Here is a 27,308-nt window from a genome sequence, read left to right on the forward strand (position 1 = left end):
TTAAGCCATTTTTTCCCGTCATAGACTCTTCTCTCCAGAGGATCAACTTCCCTCTCTGGTCCTCTTCCCCTTGCCCCATCCTCATCCTCACCCCCTCCCTGTTTTCCCTTTTAGAACTGATTTCCTGAGTTTCCTGTCAGTTTTTCTGGATAACACGGCAGCAGTGACACTTGGTCATTTCACTGTGTCTTCCCACCTGACAGGAAGAAGCTCGCTGCTCGCCTGCAAGAGGCTGAGGAAGCAATTGAGGCAGCCAATGCCAAGTGCTCCTCTCTGGAAAAGACAAAGCACAGGCTGCAGAATGAGCTGGAAGACATGATGATTGACCTGGAGAAGGCCAACTCAGCAGCTGCCTCGCTGGACAAGAAGCAGCGTGGTTTTGATAAGATCATCAGTGACTGGAAGCAGAAGTACGAGGAGTCACAGGCAGAGCTGGAGGCTTCCCAGAAGGAGGCCCGTGGCCTCAGCACTGAGCTCTTCAAGCTGAAGAATGCCTATGAGGAGACACTGGACCACCTGGAGACTTTGAAAAGGGAAAACAAGAACCTCCAAGGTAGGCTTCATTCAAGTCCCACAGCCAGTAGAACTGTGGGAGAGCCACATCAGCAGATGGCTGGAGGGATGCAGGTGCCCTGCAGCAGCTGTGAAGAAAGATATTTATCTCATCCTGAGATGAGCTTTCTGATGTCATTTGAGATGCGGATGGTGCCAGTGAGTGTTTTGCACATGGAGATGGGTATGGCAAGAGCAGAGAAGGCATCCCTTTGCCCCCCTGTCAATGGAACTTAAAGTCTCAAGGGAGGAACAAGAAAGATGATAGAGGTGAAGTGGATGAAGCCTAAACAGCAGAGCATGGTGTTCTGAACTGTGGAGGGATAGAATGTAAGAAAATAAAGATAGTGCAGAAGGCAGTCTCACACCTGAGGAGTTGCAGCTGTATTGATCACCAAAGATTAGGAACAGGCCTGCCCTTAATAGGCAGGACCCACAGCTGGGTCCAGTAAGAAGAGTGCTACAGAAGAGTGGGTTAGCTGCTTGAGGAGAGAGATAGAGTTTGTGGGCTGTGCTGTGAAGAGAGATAGGGTTTCTTGGTTGTGCTGTGAAGAGAGTTGGAGTTGTTGGCTGGGAAGAAGAAGGAGTCAGTGCTGCGAGGAGCTGCCCATAAGAAATCACTGAGAAGGTATGAGAGCTTTGACATATGATGACAACACGAACCTACAGATCGCAGATAAAAACTAAATCACTATAGCCACTTAAAAAAGCCTTCCCAAGAAAAGCTGTGCCTTCAAGTTGTAAAAAATCTTGCTGCAAGTGAAAGTAAGGCAGGGCTCCTGTACAGAGAAGCCTTTGAGGTAGCAGTTTTGAGGCATAGGTCCTCTATTCACACTCCACAAATTGCAGGGTGTTCCAAACTCTCTGTTTGCTAAATCCATCCATTCCTCTTTTGTTTCAGAGGAGATTTCTGATCTGACCAATCAGATTAGTGAAGGAAACAAGAGCCTCCATGAAATAGAAAAAATCAAGAAGCAGGTTGAGCAAGAGAAGTCAGAAGTTCAGCTGGCTCTGGAAGAAGCAGAGGTAAGGAAAGAAAGCTCAAGGGAAAAGGAAGAGGATGTCTTTATCAGGATTTTCCACCATTTTCATCTGTCCTACTTTCCCAGAGCATGTGGAGAATGATTATGTACTCTGTCAAAAAGCTTCCCTTGCTGGGAAGAATGTTGCAGTTCTTGAGGGATCTAAGGGGGCACAGTTTACTTTCCTGGACTGTGTGGAATGGCTTTCTAAAACTCAGTGGTATTAGGAACTAATAAAAGTGATGATGTATCTTACTCTAAATGTGAAAGAAATGGGTTAATGCAGATTTTCTCCCTTTCTTGTGAATTTGAGCCTCTGGCAGTCATTGCTGAAGATAAAGAATTTCCACATGCCCTTCCCACTAATATGTTGTGGCTCCTGGTCATGATGTGTGTATTTGACTGACCTGCTGCATGTTAGCTGGAGATCAGCAGGGATTTTGTACAGCTTTGTTTTCACAATCCTCATTCTGTTTCCTCATTCTCTTGATGAAAGACTAGCTCAGCTTGTGCAGTTCCACCCTTCAGAGAGCACCTCCCAAAATATGCTGTTCATTTCTGTGCTTCCATTCCTGTTCAGTGAGAGCAGCAGGGAGACAGAATGACACTGAGCCTGGCTTATGCGAGACCTGAAAGTCAGAAGCCTTGTTATTCTGTTAACTACTGCTTAGTTCTTCCTATGAGAGAAATGTGGGAATAAAGACAGGAACAAATTACTCCTGTTTCACAGACTTGTCTTCATGTTAATTGGAAAGAACGAACAGAGAGTTTGCATTTTGTCATACAGAGCTGATGTCTGTTATTTCTTTCCCTGAAGTCATCTTGCCTAATAAGATTATGTAACAGGGAAGTTTCCAACACTTTGTGATTTGCAGAGATTTTTGTGAGCAGGAGGGTACAGATGTGTGGATGCCTTCTCTCTCCCAACAACAATCTCATTTTAGCTCATCCCTGCCCCTTACAAGCCTCTGAATTTCCAGAGGGAATCTGCACAGAGGCGTGGAGCAGGGAACATCTGTTGATGTCTAAACCATGCAGGCAGGGCTGAAGGTGTTGGGGTGTTGTTTGGGTGGCTTTTTGTGAGCTGTGGACTGTTTAACAATTTGTTCTCTGAGGAGCTTGCTGCTCGGTTTTCCAGCTGTCAGGTTGCTTTAGAAGGCAAATAAATGTGTTGTTTTGCCATGTAAGCTACTTGTGTCCTTGCCTAGAGAGAGGAGGAGGAAACAGGAAGAGAAGTGTGAAGGGATCATGTTTGTGCTGCTGTTTGTAGTTTGGAAAAAAAAATCAATTCCTGGTTTGCAAGCCCTTGGTGTTTTCTATTTCAGGGAGCTTTGGAACATGAAGAAAGTAAGACCCTTCGTTTTCAGCTTGAACTTTCTCAGGTTAAAGCAGAGTTTGAAAGGAAACTGACAGAAAAGGAGGAAGAAATGGAAAATATAAGGTACTGTGCAGGAAGCAGCATGCTTCTTAAGGGAAAAATCTAAAAATACTGGAACTGTTCTCAGGACCCAAGCCAGTTAAAGGCACCACAGGTAGTTATGCCAGCATAGGCAGATACTGTCGGCACCAGAAACCAAGACAGTTCTGACTATCTGCCAAAGGCTAGCCCTGACACATTTCCCTTGCTCAGTTCAAATATTCCTGTCAGATCAGTCTCTGACAGTGTACCATTAAACCCATCATGCATAACACACTGCAGCTGTAAAAAACTTGTCTGGCATAATCAATTCACAGCAGACCGGGGCCACTAACTCTGTATGTTGACAGTATGGAGGTAAGCAGGTCTAGAGGGCTGCCATCTCCTAATCCTGTGGGATGGCTGCCTCCCAAGGGGACCCCCAGGCAGTACTTGCCGCAGTGGTGCCCAAACCCATGTCATCTGAGGGCATTTAGTAATTTATGCCATTACAGCTACCCTGAAGGTGGGAGGATGTGAGGAGCTTGCTGTTATGTGTACACCATTTGGGTAAGCGGTGAGAACTGCAGACAAGCAGAAAGGGTGAATGGAACAGGAGAGGAACTTGCAGGTAAGGTGGATAAATAGGAAAAAATGGTAAGCAATTAGGTGAGAGGAAGACAGTGTCTTTTGTCTCTCCCCTCCCACCCAGCAGAAAAGCAAGTCTAAAGAATTATACCCTTAAGAGGAGGCCATGCTAGCCTGTGTGTCTGTGCAGTCATTCAGCAAACTTCAGCCTTGAATTAGTCAGTGTTGTAATGTCATTAATTCAAGAATCATGTTCTTGGTTATTGATAGGCTAAAGGGTAGGGAAGTCCAAGGCCCACCCTGGCCAGCATACCCAGAGGGATTGATATGTTAGTTGCTTCAAAACCAGGAATATTTTGGCCCTTTCACCTTCTGGTGTCTTGCAGATGTCTGGATTGCAGATCTCTCAGGACATGCTGTGCTAATCAGTGCATTTTGCTTCAGCTTCACAATGAGTGCTCAGCAGACATTCTGTGTTGAATTTTGGGAGTCTTGGGCAGAGTTCAGTATCTTGCTGAAGCAATAAAGCCCTCAAGTTTCATCTTGTTTACTTGGTGATTTCCCAGAACTCCTACACTTTCAGCAGAGCTTGGCCAGCAGTGAAATAAATGTTTCCATGTGTCATATTCTGTGCTTTGAGCAACTTTCTGGTTGCAAGAGAATAAAACTTTTGTCGTAGGATTTCTCTGTTACAGAATTAAGGAAATTAGGTTGTTTGTATCTGCTTTGTCTTTAAATTGACATTAAGCTGCCTTTCCCAGGGGAACCAGGCTGTCAACTGGGTGGGTTTTAATCACTTCTAAATTTAGATGTCTGTAACACAGATTTGTATGAATGAATATTTTCCCTTATAATTAGCACAATGTTTTTCAACATCTATTTTAAGACACAATAAATTGTAGCTTACACATGCCATAAAGAGCACCTAGAGCTTAGAATGTACAACCTAACTTCAGTTTGATTAATCCCCCCCACTAATGCCTTCAGCAAAAGGCTGAGATGTAAATCACTCCAGGAAACTATTCAGTAAATGTTTTACTAAGTGACTGTTGGGCTGGAAGTGCTTCTTGTCAGGTTCAAATCCATACTTGCTTGTGCTTACAAGAGCTCTGAGAGCACTCCTTGCTCCAGTACTGCCAAAGGAAGCACAGAAGAAGGATGTTAGAAGTGCTTGCAGATCAGGAGTTGGCTGAGGGTGTGATGCACAGCAGCCAGCTAGACAGCAGTGAGGCACTGCAAACTATGTATGTGTGCTACCTATGTCACTAGTCAGAAATACACTGTTTCTGGAGGGGAGACATTTCAGAAAGTGAAGTACTGCTGCAAGTATTCTGTGTGCCTGAACAGAGAGGAAAATCATTCAATTTACCCTTCATGTCCTTTTCAGGAGAAACCAGCAACGTGCCATAGACTCACTGCAGTCCACCCTGGATTCTGAAGCCCGCAGCAGAAACGAGGCCATCCGGCTTAAGAAGAAGATGGAAGGGGACCTCAATGAGATGGAAATCCAGCTCAGCCATGCTAACAGGCACGCTGCAGAAGCAACAAAGTCAGCACGAGTCTTGCAGACACAAATAAAGGTACTGGTGCCCCCCAAGCACCCAGCGGTACTGATGGGCTGGGCTCCCTGAGCACACACCAAACCAGCAGTGGTGATGGTAATTAAGAGAGAAGCTACTCCCAGCAATGTAAAGGGAAAGCCTTGGTGATCATGGCTGGCATAAGAGAATACTGAAATGTGGATTTCTTCTCAGACATGCATACAAGCTAGACGAGATCCAGTCATAAAACCCTTGCTGGCTGCAGCCTCTTGCAGGGGCAGAAAGCAGCAGCACGAGGAACTGAAAACCTGTGATTTTCTTGTGAGCTTGCAAGGCTTTTAAAAGCAGCAGAGAGCAAGTGGGTTGTTTGGAGTACAGGGACTGTGTGTATATTCAGCTTTGCTGTTTGTATCAATATTTGTAATATCTTTAAAAAAACAAAAAAAAAATGCTTCTTGCCAAGGCACCTCTTCCACTGTTTCCTCTTCCAGAACCACCAGCTCTTAGAGATTTGAGAACACAGATTTTTCCCTCTGTTGCACCACATACCACAAAAGCTATTCGGCTTACAGTTTGGAAATAAAATAAAAATATAATAAATTTTAAAAGCACTGAAATTCTGGAGGTTGATCCCAGGTGGCTGCTGCAATCTGCGTTTCTCTGATATAAAGACAGAGGCTTGAAATGGGGTCGTGTTGCTTTATTTTAGGAGCTTCAGGTGCAGCTGGATGACTCAGGACACGTGAACGAAGATCTGAAGGAGCAGCTGGCGGTCTCTGACAGGAGAAACAACCTTCTCCAGTCAGAGCTGGATGAGCTGAGGGCTTTGCTGGACCAGACTGAACGGGCTAGGAAGCTGGCAGAACATGAACTGCTGGAAGCCACTGAACGTGTGAACCTGCTTCACAGTCAGGTAGGCTTTTTCTGTGCCCTCTCCATCACTGGTTAACCTGAGCCTTCTGTTGTTGATCACTGACACTGTTTTTCCATGGCCACCACAAGTCAGACACACCCTGGCATCCCTCCAGAGGGAAAACGGGGCAGAGGAGTTAAGTCACTCTGGGGATGTGCCACCTGACTCCAAGTTAGCTGGAACAGATGATTCATCCAACTGCTTTAAACAGCTTCCAGAAAAAACACTGAAGGAAAATAAAAAGAGTAAAGTTGATTTCTTTCATTCTTCCCTGCAGTAAAACCAGCTTCCTGCTTTAGTTAAGCCATATCCTGGACAGTGAGGCATTTCTCTGGAGAACAATGCAGGTGCTGCTTTTGTGATGTTACTCAGCAGTGAAAACCCCAGGAGTGGGCTCTTACAATAGGGAGATGATGCAGGGCGGGAAACCACAGGAACCACCTGTAGCGAAGTGCCCTCTGTGCCTGCAGTCTCCACTGAGATCAGCCTTTGGGTGTTGTCCAGGGGGACACTGATATTTCTAGGGTGCCATGGAGGGACGTGTCCTAACTTGACAGCATTTTTACTAAAACCCAAAGCTTCTCTTCACCAAATAATAGTCACAAAGAAAATGTGCTACAGGCTTTTGATGTTTTGCAGTATTTTCTCCAACCCATTGGTGATGTTGTTTTATTCACCTCACTGGGTGATTAAGGATCATTAATTTACCAAAATGAACAGCCTTATTAATTCTTGTATTTCAGCCTATTGCTTATTATTTTATCTGAATCAAAATCTCAATATTTACAGCTTTGTAAATAGTATTTTTAATATTTCTTCAATTTGAAGCTACTTATGCTAGTCAAAGGCAGCCCTTACCACATACCTGGGTCTCCATTCCCAAATATTGCTCTGAGTAATCCAGAAGTGGCAAAAATCAGGAAGCCTTGGTGTGCTATGGTATTTAGAGGAATTGTCTCTAATCATCACTTTTCCTCCTTTTCCACTACTCATTTGGGGAAAACTTAATAAAAGAACACAAGCCTGATCAATCAAAAGAAGAAGCTGGAGGGTGACATTTCCCAGATGCAGAATGAAGTGGAAGAATCACTCCAGGAGTGCCGGAATGCAGAAGAAAAAGCCAAGAAAGCAATCACAGATGTAAGTAAGCTGGTTCCTTGCTCACTTCATACCACAGCATCTAAGGACACTGTAGTGTAGTGACTGTCACAGGCTTACTTGTAGGCATTGTAAACGAGAAGCCTAGTGGTAAAGCACAGGGATAAAGAAAACAAGTAAAAGGGAGAGGTGGAATCTTAAATAAAAGCATTACAACAGAGAGGCCTCCAAGGTTTTACTCTCCTTCCATTTTCTCTGTCCAGGCAAGCTATGCACACAGAAAGTATTCTGTGGAGGTTTGGCTACAGTGAATAATCCAAATAAGGAATAGAATAAATGGTGGAAGATCAGTCCTGAACTAAATCATAATCCAACAGCATAAGGGATTTCCTGTAAAATGTGGCTGTTTTTCAGGCAGCAATGATGGCTGAGGAGCTCAAAAAGGAGCAGGATACTAGTGCTCATTTAGAGAGAATGAAGAAGAACATGGAGCAAACCATTAAAGACCTCCAGAAGCGACTGGATGAAGCAGAACAAATAGCTCTGAAAGGTGGCAAGAAGCAGATCCAAAAACTGGAATCCAGGGTAAGTTTGTGATCCAACTTCAGACCACTGCCTTCTGCTAATAGAATTGGCACCACATCGGTAGCCTAGTGCTGCCTTATAAGTTCACAGAGGCTGAGAAGGAGTAGTATGGACACTTTCCTCTGTTTCACAAAATGCAGGTGAACAGTTCTTGGAGACATGCTTCCCCTTCATTATCCAGCTATGAGCTGCTGACCAGCAAGTGACAAAGCCCTTGATTAAAAAATAATTAAAAGCCCCAGCACTTAAAAACAGTGAAAGTGTCTCCCAATGCTTGCTTTGGTTAAACTTTTTCGGCCTTTGCACACTTCTGCACCTCTGACTGATGGTGAAGCTGGAATACTTTTATGAAAAAACAGAGTGGGAAGGTGACATTTTGATCTCTTCCTGAAATTTGACTCTATGGAGATACCTAGTGTTTCTTGAACTGTGAACCAAATGATGTACTGCTTTACATGTATGCAGCATAATGGCAAGAGTTTTTCCTTTCTTGCAGGTTCGTGAGCTGGAGAATGAACTTGAGACTGAGCTCCGTCGCAATTCAGATGCCCAAAAAGGAGCCCGCAAGTTTGAGAGACGCATCAAGGAGCTGACTTACCAGGTATGCAGTAACCACCAGGCAACTGGCAGGACACATCATAAATAGTCTCAGGGTTACAGTGAAGGAGGATGGATGGCCTTAGTCCAAGCTTTCTGATTGCTGGAGGCTTTAGGCTTAGGAGGAATATCTCCCTACGGCTTCCATCACAGAATGCTTTGGGTTGGGAGGGACCTTGGAGATCATCTCATTCCAACGCCCCTGCCATGTGCTGGGACACATTCCACTACACCAGGCTGCTCAGAGCCCCATCCAACCTGGCCTTGAACACTTTCAGGCATGGAGCATCCACAGCTTCTCTGGGCAACCTGTGCCAGTGATCCTCATCCTCTTGCCTGATTTGCTCTAACTAATGTTAGAAAGCCTCTGTTGCTGGGACTTGGACATTTGTAGCACAGTATTAATGTGGAACAGGCTTCAATGTAGACTGTTTACAGTGCAAGGGAAGAAAGAGACCATCTCCCTCTCAGCTGTGCTGCTTTTGCTAAAAGGAGGCAGAAGGACTCAGTGGCTCTAATGCCCTGCTCAGCATAGGGTTGCTAAGTCCAGGGCTCTATTATTGAGCAGCAGGGTCTAGTCTTGAGCCTCCTGCAGGTTTGCTAACAGCTGCTCATGCTGCTTGGCCTTCAAAAAAGGCCTGCAGCACAGAGCACTTACCCTTTTTCTTTGAACAGCATTAAGAAGATAAACCCATCCATCTGCCTTAGGAGATTATTTAGCCTCCTACCTGTTGTTTTACTTTGACTTTTGCATGCAGAGGCTGAAGGTTGTTTTATTTGAATACAGTGTGCAGGCAGAATTAGCTGGCCCCTCTGCTTATGGAGCATGACAGCTTAAACTAGGCCTTTTTTTTTACCAGAAATGCCTGCAAATCAAACTTCAAATTATGCAAATTACACAGTTCTAGGCTCACCCGTATCTGCTTCAATATATAATGACACGCTTTATAATGACAAGCATGCTCCTCACCCCGAGCAAGGAACTCTGCCTGTGTATATTTGCACACCTCTAAAAGTGTGTGCACATATATATTTTTCTTTATAGACATTTATATTTACACATCTATACATGGGAAGGGTAGTCTCAGTTTTCACCCTCCACACACACATCCTCAATGATGATGTAAAAATTTTTCTCACATGTACGTAGGACGTGGCTAGTTTGTGCTTTGAGCTATAAGTTTCTAAAATATGTATGGCATCCATAATTATTGTATTGTGGCATATGCTTTAAGCCTTTTTACTCTATCAACCCAATTAATGGTGTTTTGATACAGTCAGAAGAAGATAAGAAGAATCTTGCCAGGATGCAGGATCTGATTGACAAGCTACAATTAAAAGTGAAGAGTTACAAGCACCAAGCAGAGGAAGCTGTAAGTAACTATCTGGGCCTTTTTACCTTTGAGAGATGTATTGTTCTAAACATATCCATATGTTTTAGCCATAGAAACTTCTAGTACACATACACATTCTGTGTCCATAATTAATTCTTTTCATATCTATATAAGCCCTGCATATAAAACTGTATTTATATTATATAAAAATTAAAATATATAGCATGTGTGTTGATTCTATTTAAGAAAAAGTATTCTATTTTTCCTAAGACTGCAGTATAATTTGCAAGAGAAGGGGAGGAAGGGAAAAAACAGCCCCTCAGCCCCTCCTAGCCCCTCAGAAGAGATGATGAGGGCCTCACAGTTCACTTAACATGGAAAATGCCACTAGAAATATCAACTCTGTAAAACAACAATCTCAGTTCTGCAGGAGGCCCATACAGCTGTTACCTACTCATGCTGAGCACTTTCCATCCCACTTGAAATTAAAAGCTTTGTTTCATGCGGACAGGAGGAAATCAGCTGCACTCCTTTTTCTCAACAGGAAGCTCAAGCCAATCTGTACCTCTCCAAGTACAGAAAACAGCAACATGATCTGGATGATGCTGAAGAAAGGGCTGAAATAGCTGAATCTCAAGTGAATAAGCTGAGGAGCAAGTCAAGAGATATTGGCATGAAAAAGGTATGGTCATACTGTATGGGTAGATATGAGTGTTTAACACACAATAGTGGGTCCTCTGTATCTGTTATGTTTCTGAAAGTAGTGTAGACCAGGATAAATCCTTGGGTTTCTACATTTGTTTTGTTTCACTCTGACCTTTATTTTAATATTAAGGTAACCCTGTAGGACAGCAATCTGACCCTTAGACAAAATATATTCTCTGTATTTTTGTTGTCATTTAACCTCTGTTCTCAGCAGCAGAAGCAGAACTGGTGTTTGGTGGGGTTTTGCAAGGGATATTAAAAGACTCTACCTTTTCTCTCCCTGATGATTTAGATTTCTATGCATGTAGTAGAGCCTGGGTATTACCACATTAGCAGATATTTTAACATTGCTCTTTCAGTGAACTTGTATTGATTGGAAGAGCTGGACGAAAAGAAAATATTGGTGATTAGTCACTTAGGTGCTGGGAAGTCATTAGTGATTAGAAATGTATTTGTGGTGTTTTGTACTTGAACTGAATGGTAGCAGAATAATGTTGATGAAACTACAAGGCACTTAAGAACTTAGTCTGGAACTGAAAGCAAACTTATCTATGGTTGCCTTGTGGCAAACAGGGCAAAAAAGAGTGAGGTTGTTACTTTTAGGAATGATTTAAAAAGGAGCTGGGTCATTGCTAAATCTATTTCATTTGCAAGTTTAACAAACTTCCAGGCTTAACATCACATATGTTTTGTGGAGTTGATAGCTCCCAAGCTAAGAAAGGGAGAAAACCCCTTTAGACTCTTAATTTCTGCTTTTGTATTGGCCTAATGAAATCACCTTTGACTGATATAAATTACTGCTGCTCCACCATCTAGAGCAAAGACACATTAAAACTACCTGAATATCTGGTTTATCATGCATTTATGCGCAATGGAAGCAGTACTGCAATGGAACCTCAAAAGATTTGCAGCTTTTAAGGATAAAAAATTTCCACAGATTTTTCTAAATTATCCTACCCCTACAAAAAAAAAAAAAATCAAAACCATTATAAACTCATTTAAAGATTCACAAAGCCATAGCATCACACAAACACTGAAATAGGTACACCATAAGAATAATTTATTTTTTAAAATAAATAAATGTTCCTGTACCTTACTGGTACCCTATTTCTGCTTCAAAAATGAAGAAGTCACAGAAAAGTGGATGTCTGTTTTTACTATTCAGATGCTGTTTGCCAACACCAACTGCAGCTCTGGCAATGGAGTAGAGTGTTGCCAAAAGATGAGCTCAGTGGTGCACGTAGTGGTGGCAGCTCCAGAAGACGGGTCTTGTGGCAGTGACTGCAGGAGCAGCCAGGAAACACATTCAGGTGGAGACTGCTGTCCCAAAAATCACAGCATCTCCTTTGGAGAGAGAAGGGCACTGCAGAGACTACTTTAATCCTGCAGCATTACCTTGTCTACTGCTACCAGTACCCATTTCCTGGATACTCTGGGGAGTGCGTGCCATTCAGAGCACTACCATCAATTAAAAAAGGGTTGTAGAAGTCCTCTGCCATCAAAAGGATCTATATAATCTAGAACAAGGACAAGATACCTGCACTGCTAGCTGGAATAAGATGGCAAATGTTGGCTAGGCTACTGCTAGTCTATTTTAGATACAAACTGGTAATACCAGGGAACAGAAGCATTAGAACAGCTTTTGTCACTTACTTGTGAACTTACACTAAAACCTCTTGACATTTCTATTTTTAACAGTTGCATACTATCTCAATTGCCTTTCAGGTTCATGAAGAGGAATAAAAAAGTCCAATATGACAAAAATACTTGACATAATCAGGCACAACTGAAAGCAGATGTAGGAAAAAATAAGCACTTACAGAAATAAACATCAAGTGAAAATCTGAAGAGACTGTAAAGCGTATTTCATTCATTTATTTGTGTTTTTATTTTGCCAAGCCTTAGGGATCAATAGAAGATTACATCTCGCCAACAGCCGACTTCATTATGTTGGAACAAATCCTAATTGGCAGATCTCTGACAAAATCAAAACTAAGGGCAAATCCAGTCATGCTGCACAGCCTCATGTATTTCGTATGCAGATTGTTAAAGCAGCGGTCCTGGTTTATGAACAGTACTTCTCCCTTCGCTCTCTCAAACCACACTCCCCTGCCCCTTCCCACTCCTGGAATGGAGTTGGGAGTTGAAAGCACAAAAGGTGAAAAACCATGGGCTAAGAACACTTTCCTGGAAAGAGCAATGAGATAAGAAAATTAATAGTAACAGCAACAATATTAATAGAAAAAAGTATACAAAAGAGAGGGTGATGCACATGCAGAAATGCTCACCCCTCCTTGAAGGAACCCATTTTACTGCACGGACAGTCCCTCTCCACACCCCCAATGAAGTGGGGAGGCATCAAATAACATTAGGGTTCTGGTCAAGTCCCCTCATGGCTATTGCAAAAGAATAACCCTGTCCTGGCTGGAACCAGGACAGCAGCACAGATTAAACCTGTGGAAGGGACAGCCCTTAAAGCTGGGAAAACCCAGCTTTCATTTGTTCTGCCCGTAGGACCCTGAGTTTTGGAGAAGAGAAAGTAAAGATTTCCATATGAGCAGTCAATTTATAAGCTTCTACTACCACCAGAAGTCAAGGGACTTCTCTTTGCCAGCTGCAGGACAGGCACAGGAGATGGTGTCAAGGGACACCTCCCTGCGGCTCAAAAATAAAGAATTCTCTTCAATCTTTCTTGCCTTTAAACAGGGAACTGGTCCATGGTGGTTTAACACCAGCCAGAAAATTAAACTCCAAATAAGCCCCTTCTCCCCACCCCTTTCTGGTAAGAGAGAGAGAAAAGCAGAGACTGTGGGTTGAGATAATTTACTGAAAGCAAAGAGCAACAATGTTAATACCAAAAGTATACAAGAAGAGATGCTTTACCCATGCAAAGGTGTTCACCACCTGAACTTAGTTCCATGTGGCTACTGGGACAAAGGCAAAATGGTGGACACTTCCCATAGGTCACGTCCACATGGTCTCCTGGGACAAGGACAAGATGGCAGCCGTCCCAGTGCTGCTGGCTCCACGTGTTTTTGCAGACTAAGACAAGGTGGCAACCATTCCTACACATGTAGCCCCTAGGACAAAAGCAGGTGGGGGAAGCTCCCACAGCTAACATTTCCCATCCCTGAGCCCAAGACAATGGAGAACCCCCAATGGAAAAACCCCCGAAAGTTGGATCGTCCATGTCACAGGGCCCATTTTCCAGACTGCTGTGCTAGGCTGTGTTTGGCAGCATTCAGCTTCTCACACCTCAGTCTGCCAACTGTTTTGTTCCCCACAGCTGTTCCCACTTGGACACTTTTCTGCTCCCCCCACCACTGCCAGCCCAAGTCTGCTGGGCTCAGACTTGCCACTGTCGACAGCAGACATGATCTTTACTTTAAAATAAAATACTAAAGGAAATGAAAACCAGTAAGCTCTCTTTTCTTCACCCTAAAAAAAACAAAAACAAACCAAACCTCAAAATTAAGGGATTTCTTCTTCTCTGGAAACTTCTTTGTCCCTTTAGGAAATCCAATTTTGCATGCTGACTTGTCACAGGACAAGTGGGAGCTTCACACAAGCCCTGCCTTAGCCTCAGACTTTTGGCAACAGCTTAAATTTAAGAAATCACTCTGGCCCGCAAGTTCTAAGGATGGCAGATCAGGTCTATTTATATAAAATTAGTTATTTATTGGACAGACAGGAGGTAACACATGAAAGGTCTTAATCTGAGTTAACTCTGACACAGTATAAAACAAAAGAACTACCAGTAGATTACATAAAACAGTACATGATATTAAGGTGCCTATATTAAAACTAGCAAAAGAAATACTCAGCCTGCAGAGGAATAACCGCAAAGCAGGCGTCTTTGCTCTGAGGTGAAACTCCACACTTCCAGGAAAATGTGCAGTGTTTCGGCTTTGGGAAAGTTTGATGTAGCTTATATAGTTTGTAAAGGCAGGTGCCTGTCAGTCAGAATTCCAGTTTGTCCTCCCAGGTGGCAATCCCATGGTGCCAAAATAACTCACTACAAGACAGCTGTGTCTGGTTTGAGTTAACTCACCAGTTAAAAAGCAGCAGATAAGCTCATGTGGGGGGTGAGATGCCCTGCTCCATGACTTTTCACATACAAGTGTCCATCGACTTTTTTCCTCTCCATTTGTCCATTACTCTTGCTCAGAAAATCACATTTCCCTGTGGCTCTTATTGTAACTCAAAGGGGAAGGTAGAGGAACTCTTTGTTCTTTTCATCACCAGTGTCAGTAGTATCTGTGTGCAGAGAGCTAGTTTCTTCCTGTATGTCAAGGTGTTCATATGACTCCTCTCTTCCTTTTTTTCTAGACAAAATAAAAATACTTATAAGAACTACTGATGCGTAAAATGAATCCCCTAGTGGGGAAACAAGAACAAGACACACTCACCATAAATATGTCAGCATTTTCCATTTTAGTTTTATCTGAGTAAAATGTCTGAGCATCCACACAATAGTGCAGAAACATTCATTGTTTTTCCATCTAGTCCTCCATCAATGTAACCAGAGCTGAATTAACCTGTCAAACATTCCACTTCCTCTGATTATGATGTTTGACAGCCCAACAGGTCCCAAGATAACTTAATCTTGCTTAAGTTGTTTAGACAATTGCATCTCAAAGTACATTATCATTCCTAAAGCATGTTACAACTGTTTATTAAGCAGCATGCAAGTGAATCTTTGTGTAGAGAGAAAACTGAAAAAAGACTGAGGCATAATAATTTCAGAGTTTTCTTTCTCATATGTTTTTGCTGTACCTCATGGTACCCATAAAATGCCTCCTGAAGCTTACCAAACTGTGACAAAATCTTCAGACAAGCATTCAAGGTATGGATTTAGGTACTTCCCTTCAATATGAGTTGGGGGTCCATTTTGAGGAGGTGGTCAATGGGTTTCAATCTCCCACTGACAGAATTACCTTTCCCCACTTACTGCTCAGTTCTTTGGAGTTTACTTCTGGTGCCCCTTGTCCAGACAGCCTGTTCACACTGGGATTGCCTTCCCTTTTTCTTAAAACAGAAGATGAGCCTAGCAAACAGTGCTAACAATGCAGTTGTTTAATCACAACTGTCTAGCTACAGCTACTGATTACCAATTTTTTTTGAAGTTCTAAAGCTTGGCTCAACCCTTATTCAAATCTTGAAGGGCTTGGTATCAACAGTATCTTAAAAAATAAGTACTCTAATGATTGTACATACCTTGAGATAGCAAAGTACCGCTGCTATTGCCACTGCTATTGCCACTGCACCAAGAAGCACTCCTAGCACAATTTTCCCAGTGTTACCTGAATTTTCTTTAAAAAGACAAAAAAGAAGTGCTTATTGTTCAATAAATGTATCAAAGCTATGATTATTTTCTTATTTGTAATCTTAAAGGTATGATTTGGGGAGAAAGAAACATTACAAGGAAACTGAGACAAGGACAACAATGTTCAAGTTACTTGACTCATAATGTAAGACTTTGAAGTGATACTTTACTGACTTAAGTGTGAATAGCTGAAAGCAGATTATTTTACTTCATTGTGCTGATAGCAAATTTCATGTGTGCTCATGGGATAGGATTTGACAACTTCTTAACACAACTCCCATTTAAAACCAATCAACTGCCCAGTGTGCTGGGCACTGTCTCCAGGTACAGTGCTCAGTGCCATTAGCACTACTGATTTACAGTAGAGCAGCTCTGTAAATGTTACCCAGCCTGGATCATAAATTTCATGACTCCTGCTGCAAAATCTCCGCAACTTTAATCTGAAACATTGCCCAGCTCCATAGTGCGACCTTGCAATCCAGGTGGACACAAGAAATCCTGAGATGAGTGAGTGATAACCATGGATTCCATAGGGGATCAAAGCCCACCTAGAAGAAACCTCTGCACAGCACCAAACTGTCAAAAGAACTGTATGGCTCTTCTACCTCAGGTTGTCTTTCCCCTGCTGTGTCTTGTCCAAAGAATTTGAAAAATTCTACACTCCTCTGGAAACCTCCTATGGATGTCTGGAAAACAGCCAGAAAATAAGAACTGCTAAAACAGAGCATTTAATCTAGTCATTGCCTTTAGCTTGACTCTGTAACCACATGCAGACCTATGTTTACATCTTGTAAATTCCTTTACAAGAGCAGCTTTAAGCTGCAACCCTTCCTTACACAGGAGAGATGACTGTAAATCTCTTTTTTCCCCTGAAAAGCCTTCTTTCCAGTGCCCCTTGGAAACACTTCTAATGGCTCAGCAGCTGCTGTGCTAAGGCTGCTATCCAACATGGATAGCCCATTCCCTACTGTCTCCAGCCACTTATCTGCTTTCAGGCTGTGCTGTAAGCCACAAAGGTCCTTATCTGTAGTTATTATCACTTATTCTACTCCCTTTTCTATTATGTTGTCTCTGTTTTTCATGTCTTACTGGCTTGCTTCAAGTTCTGTTCTTTATTTAGCAGAGGTGCCCTCTATTAGTTCTCAATCTTTTTGGTGATTGTATGTAATTGTGTGAAATGTCTGTGAGCTACGGTTGTATGTGCTACTGACAATGAAATAACTGTAAGTAAGATTTCACAGCTGGGAATTTTAATAGCTCATAAAAACACAGGCATGCATTTAAACATATATATCCCTAGGCCTAAAAAAGGCCTGCTGCGTAGAATTAAAGCTTTGAAAATAACAACTGTGCGTTCTCAACAAGCTTTCTTCTGCAGCCAAACTTATACCACAAGCTTTGGGCTTCTCATCATCTCTCTGCTACATTTAAAGCTATGTTTGCTGTCAGCAGAGCATTTAGGACAGAATTCTGAGAGCCCTGCTGTGTCCTCAGCTATAAGAGCAGTTGGTAGCAACTGAAGGCAGACACTGATTTTGTAACCTTTGCCACAATAAGCTGCTGACCGAAAAAAATAAACTTCTAATCTTTAAATAAACACATCTTTGGTAACATTTTTTTTCCCCTGAGCCAACAAAAATAAAATATGTCTCTCTTCCACCCAACTGTACCAATCACACCAAATTACACAAAAGTGCACGTTGCATCAGCGTACTGAGAGCTGGCAAACAGCTATCACTGCTGTCCCACTGCATTCTCACCCAATTCCTCTAATGAAGGCTGAAGACATTCACAGAGAAAAGCATCTTCCAGTGGAGCCAGTGTCTCCCCTCAAGGGGTATATTCTGACCTCTAGAGCTCTTTCCATGACTAGTTTTTAACTCATTCTTGTAGTATTGATTCTTTTTATGTAACGATTATTTCTGAGATTTCGGATTGACTCTTTGCCTGTGCACTGTCCTAACTGGTCCTCATCCTCTGAAATGGAAGGAGTAGCAACTTACCGACGTGCAAAGTTGTCACAGCAAGTTTTGTGTAGAGAGGTGTTGAAATATTACACAGATATTCTCCACTGTCGCCTGCAGTAAGATGATCCAACCTCAGTGAAAAGTCACTTTCATTAACCTGGACTCGAGGCTGGTGAGAGTGGGATGTGCCATTGAAGGAGGCCAGGACTGAGGTCACTGTGTTTCTGTGTAATGTCCAGACCACACTGAAAGCATCAGTGCTTGCAGTGTCAAGGCTGTGTTCACAAGGAATTATGGTGCTCTCTCCTTCCACCTTAGGCAGGTCATCTGAAACAGATAAAAAGCTCTTTGCACTTTTTTTTGGAAAATACTGTGAAGGTTATTTAGACCTATTGTGATTTTTTTCTTAGGTTTGATACTACCATGAACAAATACAAAAAACCTATTTCACTACTTTGATATTGCATTCAAATATCACAGTATGTTTCTAGAAGCATCTGAAGATTTTTAAAACACACATATATTACACTAAAAAATCTAACTGGTACTGGCAATATTTATGAATATACTTTTTTTAAAATTTGAATATTTTTCCTCGAATTGAGTGGCTCATTAATAGAAGTGATTCAATCTAGTCTAGGTTACAGTGTAAACCAGCAGAAATTCCACATGCTGGAACAGAGAGAAAATAGAACTGATCAGACAATTGCCCACCTGAAGCAAAAAGATAAAACACAGCATAATTTAACTAAAGAAAAACAAAAGAATAGAAAGATTGCATGTAGTTAGAAATAACTTTCAGTTACGGTGAACTTAAGTTCTTTACTTGTCCGTGTTGAACGTTTAACAATAAATAGCTTTAAAAAAAAACAGGAAAGGGAAAGAGAAGGCAGGTAAGTGGAATTAACACCTAATATATAAAATACTAATATGAGACAAATTAACATCATAGCACAAGTACGAATTTGACAGCAGGGATTTGACAGCAGTGGTGGCTGGCAGTCAGCTGGAGAGGAAGATAGATTATTTTGACATGGTATAACTACACTTGGTTTCTGTGCGGGAGGGTTTAATGAACAAAGGTGTGGGGCTGAAAAATCATGAAGACAAAAAAACCCAGAATTGTACCCCACACTGCTATTATAGAAACAAAAGGAGAACAGTTTGTTTTCAAAATATTCTACTGAGGGGCTAGATGGATGCAGGGAAATGCAAGTATGTGTGTAATGGAATGTACCTTTTCTCTTGTGGACCAGGCATAGATAACAAAAGAGACACAGTGCACTTGGTAGCTACAATGATGCCATACTTGAAACCTTCCATATTTTAAGCTATTCCATGAAAATTAAAAAGTGCACTCTTGTTCTGGAGCTTATGCAGTGGGTTAGGCATTGAAAGTGTCTGGATACACTTTAGGGGGTAATCAGGATAATGGAAGCATCCATGCACATCTCATAAGAGAACTGCTCTTGCATTGCTCTTCCTTCAATTAAAAATATTTCCTAAGAAACAGGAAAGGTTGAAAACCACGAGTTATCTACTCAAAGTGAATTTCCAATGAAATTCAGGAGGAAGACAAAGCAGAGTTGAAATTTCATAGTCCTAATTTTCCTTAACTAAAAAAAAATGAGCTGCTGTTCAGTAAAATGCAAACTGTTTGCTGCTCTCCATTCCCATGCACCCCAGCACTCAGACTGGTACTTAAGCTTGCACGTGAAGAGAAGTACAAGAAGTACAATGAAACAGATCATACACAGCTAGAGCAGCAGGCAAACTTTCACCTCCCTCACAGAACTCACATATTCTCCAAGGTTTCCATGTATTTTGTCCCATGGGCAGAATTTTTTTATTGATAGAGGCTAAAGTTTGTTTTTTAGGCAACTCTTAAAATGTGAAACTGATATAGAAAAGATGGTAAGAGTAAAGGTAACTTACAGCAGGGTGAGATAGCCCCTCTCATTCCTACTTCCTGGAAGCAACTTGTAATGGTACTTTGCAATCCTAACAAATGCATTTCAAAGAGAAAGGTAAATCCTTTTGCACTGTCCCATATTGTCATGGTTTGACCCGGAAGAGAGTTTTTTTTGGAAAGTTATGGTCAAACCAATCAGTGGCCAGATGTGAAATTGGCATTTGGTGTGGCCACTGAGGATTTGGGTACGCCTCCGAGAACACACTCAGTGGGTTAAAAAGCAGAGGATTTAGAGAAGACCTTCCTCTTTGGAGTCCGGCCGGTGAGTTGCTCGGACCTCTCCCCTGCCCAGCTGCGTCTGGGCGGGGGAGGGGAGGCCATGCGGCCTGAGAAGGGAGGCCGGAGCCCCGGCAAGGTGCAGGGGTGGAGGAGTCCTGGGATGGTTTGGGCAGCCCCCCTGGGAGAGAGGATGATAGAGACTGTGCAGGCTGAAATTTGTTATCTTGTGCTGGGAGCACAGCCAGGAGGAGAAAGTGGGGGGGGGCGGCAGGTGCCCAGCTGCCAGCAGACCGGGCCGAGCTTTTAACCTTTTTTGTGAATTTTTTGGAAGCTGTAAAAACACTGATCCTCCCCAGCTGAGGAGTGAGAGGGGAAAGAGGATGGGAAAGAAGAAGAAGTTTGACCAGGTGAAGGAATGCTTGCAGATGAGAGTGCCCTAGGTGGAGGAGATGAGTGGAGTGGCTTTGGCTGGACTTTTCTCTTACACAGCCACGGGCGAAACCAAGTTCTTCTGATAATACAGAGACTGCTCCTTGGGGGAGGCGGTTGGCTAGAAGCCAGGAGTGACAAGGCCGAGAGGAGAAGCGGAGAGAACAGAGACTGAGGGGGAGGGTGTGGTGGAGCCCTCTGCCTCCAGCGAAGGATCTCTGTTCCTGAGAACCCCAGGCCCCAGGGGAGAGAATATGGGGGGGACAGGTGTCCCAAATGGTGAGAGGCGGCCACTTCTTGGAACTGGGCAAAGCATTCTTAAAAGGACCTAAGGAGCAGTTTGGATCCATGGACAGTGGTGAGAGCGCTGGACATGGAAGGAAGATGGTCACCACTACAGATTTTCTTCAGGCGGCTGCAGTGTGTGACATGGAAGCACTGGGGACTTTACAGTGTTTTCCTGGGGAGGCCCATGGTGTGAGAGGAAGACTCCTCTCTCCTGATGAACTGGGGAGAGTGTGTGTGAAGGAGGGTATTGGACTGAGAATTGATGTGTTAGAGGGGATTTGTTTGTTTGGAGAGGTGGGGGGAGGAGAAGTGTTTTTTGAAGATGTTCTATTGTGGATTGTTGTGTGTAGTTTTTCCCTTTTCCCCTTTTGTGTCTATGTAGATTAATAAAATGTTGTCTTTTTTTTTTTCCCTCCATTCCCAAGTTGGAGCCTGTTTTGTTCTGTTCCTGGGTCACATCTCACGGTAACCATTTTGGAAATCCACCTTTCATGGGGGCGCTGGCACTGTGCCAGGGTCAACCCGTGACACATATCCATGTTGCCCCACTGCAGAAAGACTGTCTTTAGTTTGACTCTGAAGCAAGCTGTGAAATTCAGTAACAATGCTGAAAGAGATTTCATTCCTACCTTGCATCTTCCATTCAGCGGCCCACACTTCATGATACAAATGAATATGACAGTAGTAAGTATCTGTCACATTTATAATGTCCTTGTCACTTCTAAGAGAATAGAGAACTCCATTCCTAGTTTCCTCCCAATCTGTTTCTCGGACGGGTATACTGCCCTGTACCCAAGATATAGTTGGTGCTGGATAAGTGAGAAAAGCATAGCACTTCAGTCTCCTTCCTGTGTTTGTCTTTTGGTATTCCAGTGCATAAGAAGAAGGAGCTGTAGATTAAAAAATAATTAAAAAAATAAATCTTACTACTTACAAAATGGTTTTTAACTTGCAGTGATTACTCTTTTGAAATACCATTGGAGGGAATTAATATAGCCAGGAACAAAACTTCATCTGTGTTTGATTTCAGAAGAAAGCACAGCTACTTACAAGGCCAAGATTTGTACTATTCTGAGAAGCCACATTATGTGTACCATGTAATTAGCCCTTAGAAATCAAGGTGCAGCAGGTTATGAAATCAAGTGCCGCACTAAAATTTTCCAATCCATATTGCAATAGTTCACCAGAGGGAAAAAACTGCTGCATAACACCATCAGGCCCAAAAGGTGCTCTGCTGGGTTGGAAGATTTTGATTCCATGGGAGAAACAACACAAGGAAATCTGTCAGTGCTATTCCATTTGCGGTGGTGTGATCCAAGGGTTTTTGATGCTTTACTGACCTTCAACGCGTAGCTGCACTTCTACTTCCGTTTGCTGTTGTGCTGTTCCCACGTAGCAGATATAAGAGCCCTCATCAGTCATGGTCAGGTTACTAAGTTTCAAGGAGGCATTTCCACTAGGGATGTTCTCATGGAAAAGGTGTGTTCTGAGTCTGTAACGTGGATCTTGCTCTCCCAGCTGATCCTTCTGCTGGTAGTAACTGTGCACATTTTTGTTCTCTTTGCTCCAGTGAATTACTTCATCATACCCAGGTGGGAAACGACAAGGGAGGATGCAATCCTTGGAAAACAGCCCTGTTACTTCTTCCTGTTCTGTAAAACCTAAAGCCCGTAAGTACAAATTACTAAGTTTAATCCAGTCTACAAGTATATTTCTGCACTTATTTATCCCTGACAAAAAAATGCTCTTGCAGGTGTGCCAATGTCTCTTTCATGACTTTTCTGTCACATGAGTCTCTTGGGACAGCAAGGGTGTCCATTCAGTTTGAACTTCTAATCTGTTTACATAGGAATCCCAAGTAAGCACCTACATACTCAAATCAGCACACTGCCACCTTACCACCTGAGCTTCAAACGTGTTTCCACACCTTGAACCACATCTCTTCCACCGTAGACTTTAAAAGCCTTTGGAGCTGCAGCTTCCTACAGGTTCAAACATTCACAGTGCCACGCTGCAATGCCCCATGTTACCAACCACCCTCACACAGTGCCAAGCAGTTGTACCATCAGAGGGAAGAAAAGACATGGCTCTGCAACTGATGGGAAGGACGGAACTTCTTGAAACAGCTTTGCCACCACAGACAGGATGAGGAAGCTCTCTCTCAGCCCCTTGAGATAATTAAGGTGTGCATTCCACAAATTGAGACAAGTGGTAGCATCTCATTTCCGTCAACATTTAAGTTAGGCCTTGGTAGCATACAAGAGTAATTTAAAATTAATATTTCAAAAAACTGACTGCATTGACTTAGCATCATCGCGTTACTTCTTGGCCAAGGTAAGACAACCTGTTGGGCAGGTAGTGACTGCCGAGGGGCAGCTGCCTTCTCAGACATTCTGATGCCATCTCTAGCTCATCTGGCAGAACAATCCAAATGACTTTGCCTCAGTGTTCTCAATGCAAAGTCAGCCAATTTGATGCAAAGCATTTTCAGTCTGAACTGAAAATCACTGCCTGCTGAGCCAGTGGGGCAGAAACCTTGGCAGGCAACAGTCTGGGGGTTCAATGGCCACAACCATCCATGCAGCCACCTGACAAGCAGTCTTTGGCTTCAGAAGTGTTTTACATTACCCAAAATTGATTCTTTACCATTAATAAACAGTGTTTGAATTGAACTAACTCTTCTTAATAAAAATTAAAAATAATGGTCTTCTTTTTTATTTTTCAGCTACAACCTACCCCAAAGTGTAGCACTGATGTGAAATAAACAGATCGTGACAGCTGGTATGTTCTGTCCTTTCATTTGCTCGTAGATTCAGGTCAACCTGGCAAAATAAAAGTAGGGGATAAAACCTGTTTAAATGCAAATAAAAGACATGTCCATACATAATTTCCTTTCTACAGCTTGCTAAGGACTATAGGCCTTTGTATCATGTTTTTTGTTTGCAACAGACTTGGTCCAAGTTTTTGACATTAAAGTAATTCATTATGTGATCCTACACATTACATAATAGTGGAGGCCCACTCATTACCTTGTAGCCCCTTGCAGATTGATGCTTTATTTTTAATAAATAGAAAGTATTTACTATCAGTGTGGTTGCAGGGCTAGGGAATATTAATCTTCCTCATTCCTGAACAGGACATCAAGGAAAACTGGTCAAGTAAAATTTGCAAAAGTATGTAAGAGGTCCCTTGTCAAGCCTGATTTTCTTTACTTTTTAAAGTATTTTTCTGATTACTGCAACATTTGACTTTCTGGGGTGGGAAATTTCATTGCATCTGCAAATACTGCAGATATAGAGAACTTTTCACACTTTTTATACTTTCAAAAACGTGTGCATGGAAATTTAGGGTAGGAATACAAAGGAAAAGGAGACTCTCTCATCATATCTTCTGTTTTGTCAGACAGCAATGAATTGGAACCTCTCATGTGTAACCGAAAAAAATACTCTAACTATTACCTGAGTGGAGGAAGAATGTAGTCTTACCCTAAAATACAGCATACCCCATTGGAGAAATTACCTCATGAATCAGGTAACTTGAAAAGACTTTAATGGATTTTTCCTAATCTTTTTTTTTTCCTCCCCAAAAGGCAGCTACAGGTACCGTTTCTAACTGTCTTAGCCAGGCTTGATAGCCAGACCTTTTAGAATTATGAACAATTTTGACTGGTGTCTGAAACTATATTTGTGGTGGATGTGAATCTTAAATCCTAAAGATTTCTGAGTATTATTTCTTTTGAAAAGGTAGTGGGTTTGTTTTATGTATTCTCATTATTCTTTAAGGAGAAAAAAACAGAACAACAACAAAAAAAAAAGAATAGAGGCACCAAAACATTAAGTCTGAGGGCAGAACTAGATACAATGGTAAAATAAACATTTGATATATAATTTTGTTCCACATCAGCAAAAATTGCCAGTATCTACTTTCTTTACCCCTTGCACTGGCAAGTGGGGCAGATCATGTTTTATTGGAATTTTTGCTTATTTACCTATCACTTCCAACTTGATCGATAAAATATACTATGCTTGATGTTTGAATTTCAGAAACTGCAAGCAAGGCTGTATTTCCCTCAGTGAGGGATCTGCCATGTTTAATTGACATGTCACCTTTCACTGGCAGTGACGCTCTGAGAGTAACACGGTTCCAGTGATAGCTCTGCGATGCCTTTGGGGGTTGCATGGACAGCGCACACTGCCTCCCACCTTCTAGCTGTGCCCCATAACCCTGCTCCAAAATACAACAGCTACAACTACTTAGCTGAAAATTTTCATGTTCAGCACAAACCATAGCTTTGGATCTTCCCATTAGAGAAAAATGTATGCCGGTCTGTAGAAAAATCTGAGGAGTGTAGGTTCTGGCCAGTCTTTTCAGCAAGTTCTGGGGTCTTACAGGAATAAAGAGTATGTATGCTGATAATTAGAGTCACACTGCAAAGTACGGGACAAACATGCAACAAACAACGCCTGTTTGTCACAAACGTAAGTGGCACAACCAAGAAGTCACGCCCTAAGTCTTTGCAGTGAAATATCAAGATGAAATAATGTATACAGACAGTGCACAAGTAGAATTAAGTTCACTGTAGTTATGTTAGTTACTGATGCTCTAGTTTTCCATACAGAATCACCACAGACTCAACCGGAAAGCAGCTCAGCCAGGGTTTCTGAGAGCAAGGCAAGGTGCTAAAATGCATCTCCAGAGACATACTGAACAGCTCAAATAATGGTAGGGGGAATGCTGCATTTGCTTTGGCCACTACAGGGAAAGAACACAGGCTTTCTCTTTCTTCTGTTAATCAGTGACCAAACTGTATCCCAAGTATTTCCGCATTTTTGAACTCTGCAGTCAAGCTGAAACCTGATCAGAGCACTCCTGTAGCAAACAGCCACTGGGATTGGTGGCTGCTCAGTGTACTTTGTGACCTCTTTAAGAGCAGATATGCATATTGAAATACCCTCCTTTCAAATAAAATTTATTTGTTTCTTAGTACAAAGGATTCTGATTTATTCCTTTTCAATGCAAGTTAAGAACAACACATTTCAAGCATACCCACACTTACAAGGACTGGGAAATACCAGAAGATTTTCATTTTTACCAACAAGCAAACAAGAAAAACAAACATGTAAAATTCTCAAAAATACATGTTAATCACATACTGCTAAAATCTCCTGCCACAATGATGCCAGCTTTTTAGAATTTCCTCACTGAATCTTCAGAGGATTTCCCACAGTGAAACAGAGAAGTCTTTCTCTGCCTCCCCACAATGAAACCCTTACAACTTAAATGCTAACTCCATACTTCACTTGTTGAGAAATACTCCGAATGGAAAAAAATTTCCACAATCTCTCCCTGTAGACCTTTGCCTCTCTCCAGCTGCACGCTGACCCACTCATATAGCTCAGGACTCAAGCAACTAACATAAAAGTTCTTGCACTCCCTTTAAGGGAAGCAGCTGTTTTTACTGTGAGATCTACGATTCGACACACGCGAAGATTTCACACCTTTTATGTTCCTTTCTTCGGGCCTAAGAAACTTTTTCTCTTGACCATTTCTTTTGCCTGGCCATCCCGAAGTTTCTGCAAGCTGTAACGGAGGAAATGAGTGAGCAGTAAGAGGCTTACAGCAGTCAGGATGCCGCTCCTAACGCGCTCGGGGAGGCAGCGACAGCGCCAGTTCTCTCAGGGGCAGAGCGCAGGAACCTGGCACCAGGAGCGAGCTCAGATCCCTGCGGGCTCAGGAGAAAAAGAACGTAAGGTAAAAGTAATCATGACACTCTTCTCAAAAAGCCGGTCATCTGAAACAACAGGTAGGTGCCTAGGGCTGCCTGAAGGGTTAGGCAATTATTTTCTAACAATAATTTTCTCATAGTGAGTTATTCTCTCTGGACAATCAAGACTTGTCTGTGCCATCTGGTTGCCAGCAGAACAAAACGACTCAAGTATTTTCGGGAAGAGGGCTCATAAAAAACCCCAAACAAAATGAAGGGAGAAGTGGCAAGAAGACTTTCGTGCTACTAGGAGTAGACGGGCAAGGTGTGTCTTGCATTCACTGAGTTATTTCGGCTGTAAAAAGACCTCTGAGATTATCGAGTCCAACCTTTGACTGATGAACTTCTCAACTAGATCATGGCATTAAGTGACACGTCCAGTCGTTTCTTGAACACTTTCAGGGTACCTGAGCAGCTCATTTCAATGCTTGAAAACCCCTTCAGAGGGGAAATTCCTCCCAATATCCAATCTAAACGTCCGCTGGCACAGCTTGAGGGTGTGTCCTCTTGTCCTGTTACTATTTAATTGGGACAATAGACCGATCCCCATCTGGCTGCATCTTCCTTTCAGGAAGTTGTAAAGACTGGTAAAGTCTTTACTGACCGGCTCCTCATGGCAGCTGCACTTCACCCCCTTCACTCCCTCTCCCTTCTCTGGACACGCTCCAGCGCCCCAAAGTCTGTCGGTAGTGAGGTGTCCAGAGCGGGACGCAGCACTCGAGCTACTTCACCAGTGCCAAGGACATTCCGGGAGACGAGCTTTCCCACCCCGCCCCAGGGCACCCCGCTCAGCCGGCACCCGCGGCTAATGCTACAGCTCTCGCCTGCCCACACTCACTTTTCCGCACCTCCGGCTGCAGAGCACCGCCGCTGCCCGCTCCGCACCTGCCCGGAGCGAGCCGTTTCGAAGTTTGTCTTCGGAAAGTTCAAAAGTTGACCGGCTCCGTCGGGCGCCTCGGCAGCTGGAAGGTGAAAGCGCTGTCCCGCGCGGCTGGGCTGTGTGGCCTCGCCA

The 27,308-nt window shown here is 42.8% G+C and overlaps 2 protein-coding genes across 4 annotated transcripts in view; one reads left to right on the forward strand and one right to left on the reverse strand.

The window, feature by feature from the left end:
• MYH15 (myosin heavy chain 15) overlaps positions 1-12,179 on the forward strand; it is a 45,414-nt gene extending 33,235 nt beyond the window's left edge. Inside the window, exons 33-43 of the mRNA XM_084201473.1 lie at positions 204-553; positions 1,454-1,578; positions 2,900-3,015; positions 4,946-5,138; positions 5,809-6,012; positions 7,027-7,152; positions 7,525-7,695; positions 8,192-8,296; positions 9,570-9,665; positions 10,171-10,308; positions 12,057-12,179. Coding sequence (XP_084057599.1) covers positions 204-553; positions 1,454-1,578; positions 2,900-3,015; positions 4,946-5,138; positions 5,809-6,012; positions 7,027-7,152; positions 7,525-7,695; positions 8,192-8,296; positions 9,570-9,665; positions 10,171-10,308; positions 12,057-12,074 — 1,642 coding nt within the window. The 3' untranslated portion in view covers positions 12,075-12,179. The remainder of the gene's footprint in view (positions 1-203; positions 554-1,453; positions 1,579-2,899; positions 3,016-4,945; positions 5,139-5,808; positions 6,013-7,026; positions 7,153-7,524; positions 7,696-8,191; positions 8,297-9,569; positions 9,666-10,170; positions 10,309-12,056) is intronic.
• A 138-nt stretch (positions 12,180-12,317) lies between these two features.
• HHLA2 (HHLA2 member of B7 family) lies at positions 12,318-27,247 on the reverse strand. Of its 3 annotated transcripts, XM_084201476.1 has the most exons (9): positions 27,145-27,247; positions 26,151-26,254; positions 23,269-23,354; positions 21,873-22,193; positions 21,162-21,422; positions 17,661-17,951; positions 15,549-15,643; positions 15,279-15,358; positions 12,318-14,656 (listed from the first exon to the last, which is right to left on the reverse strand). In XM_084201476.1, the coding sequence occupies exons 3-9, from the start codon at positions 23,330-23,332 to the stop codon at positions 14,533-14,535; spliced, it is 1,236 nt and encodes a 411-aa protein (XP_084057602.1). In that variant the 5' UTR covers positions 23,333-23,354; positions 26,151-26,254; positions 27,145-27,247; the 3' UTR covers positions 12,318-14,532. The 3 variants fall into 3 exon arrangements, with proteins under 3 accessions (XP_084057602.1, XP_084057600.1, XP_084057601.1); XM_084201474.1 differs by lacking the exon at positions 15,279-15,358; XM_084201475.1 differs by lacking the exons at positions 15,279-15,358; positions 26,151-26,254 and having other exon boundaries at positions 27,135-27,228.
• Positions 27,248-27,308: the final 61 nt, after the last annotated feature.

Source organism: Fringilla coelebs (assembly GCF_963513975.1).
Source record: "Fringilla coelebs genome assembly, chromosome: 2".
NCBI classification, from domain to species: domain Eukaryota; kingdom Metazoa; phylum Chordata; class Aves; order Passeriformes; family Fringillidae; genus Fringilla; species Fringilla coelebs.